This window comes from Culex pipiens, chromosome 2, assembly GCF_016801865.2.
Source record: "Culex pipiens pallens isolate TS chromosome 2, TS_CPP_V2, whole genome shotgun sequence".
Classification (NCBI taxonomy): Eukaryota; Metazoa; Arthropoda; class Insecta; order Diptera; family Culicidae; genus Culex; species Culex pipiens.
In genome coordinates, this window is record NC_068938.1 from 168,825,117 (window position 1) to 168,832,575 (window position 7,459).

The 7,459-nt window shown below is 46.5% G+C and overlaps 1 protein-coding gene across 1 annotated transcript; it reads left to right on the forward strand.

Annotated features, from left to right (window-relative positions):
- The first annotated feature begins 126 nt into the window (after window positions 1–126).
- LOC120417260 (protein gooseberry-like) lies at window positions 127–5,543 on the forward strand. Its single transcript, XM_039579216.2, has 3 exons — window positions 127–526; window positions 3,467–4,646; window positions 4,765–5,543. The coding sequence occupies exons 1-3, from the start codon at window positions 484–486 to the stop codon at window positions 4,898–4,900; spliced, it is 1,359 nt and encodes a 452-aa protein (XP_039435150.1). The 5' UTR covers window positions 127–483; the 3' UTR covers window positions 4,901–5,543.
- Window positions 5,544–7,459: the final 1,916 nt, after the last annotated feature.

The following is a 7,459-nucleotide window of genomic DNA, read 5'->3' on the forward strand; positions in this document are numbered from 1 at the left end:
GAGAAAATTGCGCTCGTCAAAGAGTGAGCGAGAGGAAAGGGAGAACGGAGAGTGCGAAGAGAAGACTAAGAGAGTGGACGACCGATCGGGAGTAAAGAACCTGCCGACTTGTGCAGTTTCCAGTCAGTAAGGTGCTAACTTCTCAAGGGGAAACATCTCGCAAGGAGTTTGAAGAAGCAAAAAAAAAAAAAACAAGTTCTAGAGGCTTCTTGTGCTTTGTTTGTTGTTACATCTTAGAGAGAGAGAGCGTGAGTGAGCAGTTTGTTTTGACAGTCAACTTAGAACGATCGTGATTCGTGATCGTCATTCTACGAGTGAGCGTGATCGTGCAAGGATCGCACAGTTGAAGGACATTCGTGAAGCACAAAGACTTCAAGTGATCTCAAGAACTTTGCGAACAAAACCAAGTGATCGGAAGAACTTCAGTGACAACACCAAGTGATCAAGTGATCTTCACCGCAAATCAACCAACACACATCAAAAATGGCAGTCATTTCGCCGATGTTCTCCGGATACCCGTTCCAAGGTAGGTTTCGATCGCTCAATCAATACGAGATCAGTTGGACGTGCCGACGGCACGTCAGTTGGTGATCGCTGGGGTACCATATGTTGGGATCAACTCGCGATCATAAATCATGACGCGATCCCAGCGATCGGGAAGGTGGGAAAAGGGACGGATCCTTTGGCGCTTCGCGCCATACGGAGGTATCCTGCGGTGCGATCCTGGAAATCGCTTCGAGGGGCGTAATTTATTCGGGGGAAAGTTGCCCGATCATTTCTCGTAACGCGCAGAGAGGGTGAGAACTAATCGTGACAGAAGGTAGCGTCGGCAAAGGATGCCGACGGCCCTGTAACACAAGATTAATGATGGTAAATATGGGCATTGTTCGAAGGGATTCCACGGCAGGGAAAGTGATCCCTCTTTCGGGACCTTTCCCTTTGTGCCTCGGTCCCGAAGAGGATTAAATTGATCTTTTTGAGGTTAGGTTCAAGTGACCTGCTCTATCGGGTGTTGGATCACTTGTAGATCTAGGGATCTAGATAAGCTCATTACGTGCGCGGCAGTGCAATTTTGCGTGAATTCCCAAGAACTGGACCCGAAAAAAAAACTCATTAAAGCGCAGAGATTCATCGCGTTGAACTCGGCCGTAGCCCTTGAGGAGCCTCGCCAGACACGTTGGCGCGCATATTTTATTACAAATTCTTGCCGAGGTGCCCTGGGAGGTTCCCTCCCTCCGATCGTCCCGACGCCCGGGTGGGCGGCATTCCGCCTTTGATCTTATTTTCAGTAATTCCTGTTTTCAACAATAACACACCGCGAGATGATCCGGCTCTTCCGAAGGGATCCCTCGGACCGGGGCGCGCAGAAGATCCCATAATGATAACGTAATGGTATTGGAAATATTTTATTACCTCTCAACGCGGGTTCGCGCAAGTCTCGGGGGCTCCTCGAGGATCGTGATCTTTGGCGAAAGAACCGGCCCAAAGAAGACGCGAGCGCGCGCGCGAATAAATCGCACTCAGAATTGAGGCCTGGGCACGTCCGTACGCGGGGTTCACTCTCGATCTCGAAGGTCTCCGCCGACGACGCTTTCGACCCCTCCTAATGTAATAATTTATATGGATGTTTAATATATTTATAAACTAAATGATCAATTTATATGATAAAGTACCACCGCCGCCGGCGGCAGCGCTCATACCGCGTACATTTTAATCAATTGATCAAGTTCGATCGTACCGAGGAGGTTGACCACGCTGGAAAAGTTTAATCAAATTGCCGAAACCTCGGAACGACATCGTCGCGCTCAACCGAGATCATTTATCTTTTCAACACTTCTTCGCTGCATACCGGTTCTGCGAACTCACCTTGGAAATTTATGGACCTCTGATGATCACCGTACCCTGCGTTCATTGATCGAGGTCTGATTTATAGGTCACTAATTCAATTTCTCCCCTGCGATCGCTGTGATCTTCGCAAAATTACGATGAGTCATCGCTGCGCGATCAGGTGGTCCTGAACACCGTCGGCTCTGCTGAAATCTACGCTTAATTATACTGCAAGAACTTCGTGATCACGCACGGTTCGATCGCGATCGCGATCACTAGTCTTGCACCGTATAATTAGATTTGAAATATACAACGTGTAAACATGGTGATCGCGAGGTAGCTTGGGCAACTCTTTGTCCCACAAGCAATCCCAACTAATTCGGAAAAGGTTCCAAACCGTTCCAGATCTTCCCGATAAGTGAAATTTCCACGGTTTCCAGAGGTCCGAAGACCTGCACGGGGATCGGAGATCCCCACAGCAAAAAACCATTAAATTCTAATTAAGCTGCTACCTCTCTCGGCTGCGCCGAGGAGTCCGCGCGAATTCCGTGGAATGATAAATGAATCTACAGGGGGGAAGCCGCCGCTCCGCGGCGAACCGCGGATCTTCCAAGGAAGCCAACAGTAGCCTAATGATCGTTTCGGTATTTTGTTTCGGTCAATTTCTGCCTCAAGTGCCTCGGACGTGGCGTGGAGTTGATAAATAATTAATTGCGATTCGCGCCTAATTGAAGTGTAATCAAATACGGTGGGTTGGGCTTTCCGGCGCGCAAGGTCGCGAGGATACATTGTTGTAGCGCTGATCGGATGATTGATCTTCCGATGTTGGCAACACTGTTTGCAAAAGTGTCATCGATTTCAATGTTGAATCCCAAATCGCTCAGGAATGCGGTCCACGCGAGGTTGACAAATGATCGCGTCCCGCGATCCCTCCAAGACTTCCCCAATGGGAAGAACCGGTTCCGTGGTGTGAACAACTGTCAAAAAGAGCAGTCAGATTTTAATCTTCAGAACTCCCTCCGCCGCTCGGAGTTGGTAGCGTCAGAAGAAGAAACCTTATTTCCTTCAGCGTTGATGATCAAAAGGAACCGCTGGGGCGCGAGATTTTAATCAAAATCACCCCGCGCCGCGATCTCCCCCTCAGATATCGGACGCCGTCCAACGAAAAAAAGGGAAAATTAATTTAATTCCCTCGGTACCCGTGGCTTGGACGCGGGGCAAGTGATGAATTAATTCCCAGCGATCCCTTCGGACAAGTGTGATCGATCGCCCACGATCAATTGAGCGTGCACAAATTGATTTTAAGTCCCCGGCTAAGCCTCTCCCTCAGCAGGGACAAACGACCTGTAATCCAATTGTGTCCCTTTTCGGGACAATTTGGGCTGAAAAGGACCTGTCCCTCGTACAACAAAGCGGAGATCGTGTAGTACAAGATCGGATCTTGTCGTTTTCTCTCCGTTCCTTCTGTAGACCTTTCGGGATGACACAACAATGTGACACCCTGTGCCGCATGACAGGGCACAAAAAATGGACCAATTTCTCATTGGATGGCGGCGTCTTTGAAGTCTTGGGACCACCCGCGCCCGACAAATCTGTGAACAGGTTTCCCTAATGAGATTCTTCTATTTTCTGCTTACAGGTCAGGGACGCATGAACCAGCTCGGAGGGGTGTTCATCAACGGGCGCCCGTTGCCGAACCACATTCGCTTCAAGATCGTTGAGTTGGCCGCCCAGGGGGTGCGGCCGTGCGTCATCTCGCGCCAGCTGCGCGTGTCCCACGGATGTGTGAGCAAGATCTTGAACCGCTACCAGGAAACCGGCTCGATCCGGCCGGGCGTGATCGGGGGATCAAAGCCGCGGGTGTCAACGCCGGAGATCGAGAACCGGATCGAGGAAATGCGCAAGGCCAACCCGGGCATCTTCAGCTGGGAGATTCGTGACAAGCTGATCAAGGAGGGCGTTTGCGACAAGAACTCGGCCCCGTCGATCAGCTCGATCTCGAGACTGCTGCGTGGAGGACGCGTAGATGATCATGACGGTCGTGCCGACCATTCGATCAGCGGAATCGTTGGAGGATCCTCGGCCGATGACGACAGCGATACCGAGTCCGAACCGGGACTGAAGCTGAACCGCAAGCAGCGACGATCGCGCACTACATTCAACGGAGAACAGCTGGAAGCGCTGGAGGTTGCGTTCGCCCGCACTCAATATCCGGATGTATACACTCGTGAAGAACTTGCCCAGAAGACCCGCCTGACGGAAGCCCGTGTCCAGGTTTGGTTCTCCAACCGTCGTGCTCGCCTTCGCAAGCAGGTCAACTCCCAGCAGACGGCGTTCAACTCGCAGTACCCAGCCGCCGCCCAGTACGAACACCAAGCTGCTGCTGCCGCAGCCGCCGCAGCCTTCCCGTCAACCATGCAATCCTGGAACCCAGCGGCCTGCTACCCAACCACCTCCGCAAACCAAAGCTCGATCCATGCTCCGTCCCAAACCGCGTACAACCCACTGGCCCAGACCATGCTGCACCCAACCTCCGCCACCATGAGCCCACCGGCTTCTCTCAGCCCACCGACCTCGGTCAGCCCCGTTCAGCACTCAGCCGCCACCTCGCACAGCCAACTGGCTGCGGCATCATCCTCCCCGATCCAGAATTCCACCGCAGCAGCTACCGCCAACTACAGCAGCTACTTCCCCATGATTGACAACAGCCAGTCCTCGTACGCAGCCGCCTCTTCGTACGCAGCCAACGACAACTCCCAGTGGCGCCAAACTGCCGCCGCCGCCCACCAAAAATCCACCTCCGAGTGGGACGCCTATAGGTAAGTGTCACCACTTAACACCTCCTACCATCCTCAACCCCACCTTCAAATCACCCCCCCTCCCCTCAAAATTATAACCTCAAAAAGCTAATCAACCTTCTTCTCTCTCTCCTTCCAGCTCCTTCTTCTCGAACAACATGAACGCGCACCACGCCGCCAGCCACCACCCGTACTCGGCGGAAGCCAAGTCCGGATATCCCTACTTTGGCCAGCTGGGCGGACTCGACATGAGCCGCATGCACCTGAACTGCTAAGAGCCCGCGAACCTAACCTCAAATTGAGGTGCGAGCGTGCCCGCGCCCATCAACAAAACAATAAATTAATCATAATTAAGGGCGCGCGAGAGCGAAACTTTCACGGGCGAAGGCGTGAAAATGAAATATGGCCGTCGCTGGAAAACTGCATAATTTATTGAGCTGAGCGGGGCGCGTTGCGCCGAGTTCTGAACCGAGAGAGATAGAGGGGCTAATTTTTACGAGCGCTTGTGCGCCCGCAATCGATGTAAATATTTAGATGAAAAGACGGGGCTTTTAATGCTTCCTGTGTACAAGTAGTTTCGCTAGGTTTTTTTTTATCTTTACGATTTGTGTAGTGTTTTTTAGGTTAAGTTATGGCCTAGCCTGAACTGGGTTTAGAGCCGCAGCTAGGCCGCTGCGCAGTTGAACGCAGGTGGATTCGATGCGCAAAATCTATTGAGAGATGAAAATTATGGGACTGTTTTTAGGATAGTTGCGAGAATCATAGGGTTTTAAGGTAGCGATAATTGACACACAAACACAAAATCACAAATTATGATTAGTGCACTTTCCTTATGTTAGATGTTAAGCTGAAGAAATGGTATTTATATTTTTAGTACAAAGAGATTAGCATGTGAAATAAATAAATCAAACAATTCAATGAAAATAATTTATTGCGTTTTATCAACAATAATATCCGAAATCCTTGGCATGAAATTAAGTTTATTTTAATTATTTCAGTCTTTCCCATTTGAAACCGATATTTCTACATTCTTATTTATCTTTCATCCCTGCATTCAAATCTTCGTAGTTAAAGTTTGTGGGGGCTTTCGTGTAATGAGCTAAACGGAAGTGTTAATGTAATAGATGAACTGATTGCATCAGACAATTGTTTTTTTTTTTTGAATGATAGTCAATTCTCTCAATCTAAATTGTGATAAACCTTGTGTAGATAATCCTACCCAGTTTTTATAAAAGCAGGGTTTGTAAATGAGTGATAGAAAAAAATATATTATTTGATGATTCCTGCACCAAAATATCTGAAGATATAGCGCCAACATGGCATGATCTTTTCATCACTCCTTCTCTTTTCTTTTTTCACGAACACTCGCCGAAGATTCTTATGTATTCTCAGAAAACTGCGATGAAAGAACGCGAGAGGGGAATTGGGAATCGACCACGCATTACGTCCCGTTAACCTGGGTTGGCAAATTTTGTTTTGTGGCAGCGATCTGCTGAGGGGGAATGATTTAAAAAGAAAAAGAGAATGTCACACGGGATTGTCACACGGACACGAGAAAGAGACTGTCAATTTTTATTGCTGAGAATTTCGAGACCGAAAAAAGGAGATTTCGGGCATTTCCGGGTTTTCAAATTTTATATACAAATTTTGCTCTGGAAATATAAAATTTTGCTGTGAAAAAATTATTCTTATTTTAAAAGCCGCTGTATCTTGACAAGGATTGAACATAGGACAATGGTCAATATGGAGACTTTTAAGTAAATTTGTCTGGGAAATCGATTTCCACTATCGGTTTTAGAAAATTTTGACGTTTGACCATTTCTCAAAAAAAAAAAAACAGTGTTAGCAAATGATTTTTGTATTTTTTTTTCAGAAGAGACATACCATCCTGTATTTTGTGGGAGTCTTTTTGTAACATTTTTAGCTATTTCAAATTTAACTTGAAACATAAAAATTGAAAAATCTCATTGTTTGGCCATAAGGGTGACCTACGCCGTGTTAGGGTGGTCCGAAAAATGGCTATTTTCGTTGATTTTCGCAAAAACCACATTTTTCAAAAAATCACAACTCCGTACCATTTCAACAGATTTTAGCTGTACATGTTAGGATACCAAAATTTTCGTAATTGAAATACGCAACTTTTGGTTTCGCAGTTTTGGTGAAAAATGTTTATTTTTTGCCGATTTCATCATTCTCCCTTTTTGCTTTTTTATTTTCAAAAAGTCGTATCTCTGAATATTGAAAACAAAACTTCACTATTTTTTGATATGTTATGTAAAATTTTCTGAGGAATCCGATAAACATATTTTCAGACATAGGCTCATTGGTCCGAGACCCTCAAAAGAGCATTTTAAGTTTCAATTTGACCTTTTCAAATGTTTGACTATATATTTGAAACTTTGAACTATTTTTCCTTAAAAGCCTACCTTAATACACTTTCTTTTGTCAGCTTAAATCGGTTAAAATGGTGCGAAGTTATGATTTTTTGAAAAAATGTGGTTTATACGAAAATCGGCGAAAATTGCCATTTTTGAACCACCCTAACACAGCGTAGGTCACCCTTATGACCAAACAAAAAAAATACGGGTCTAATTATTTCGGCAAAGGATTCCCCAGAAAAGATTTAAGCCCGACCGGAGATCTTTTCTTTTCGAATCATGCCTTTTTTCGTGGAGAATTGCTGTTAATAAAATAATAAATTATCCCTGTAACCGGAAATATGTTTGATATTATTTTTCACTTAACTCGATCTATTTGGGAGCCCTTTCTCTTATTAATGAAGTCATTTAACATAATAATTCTGTCCTTACAAGACCCGATAAAGTTTATGCAAC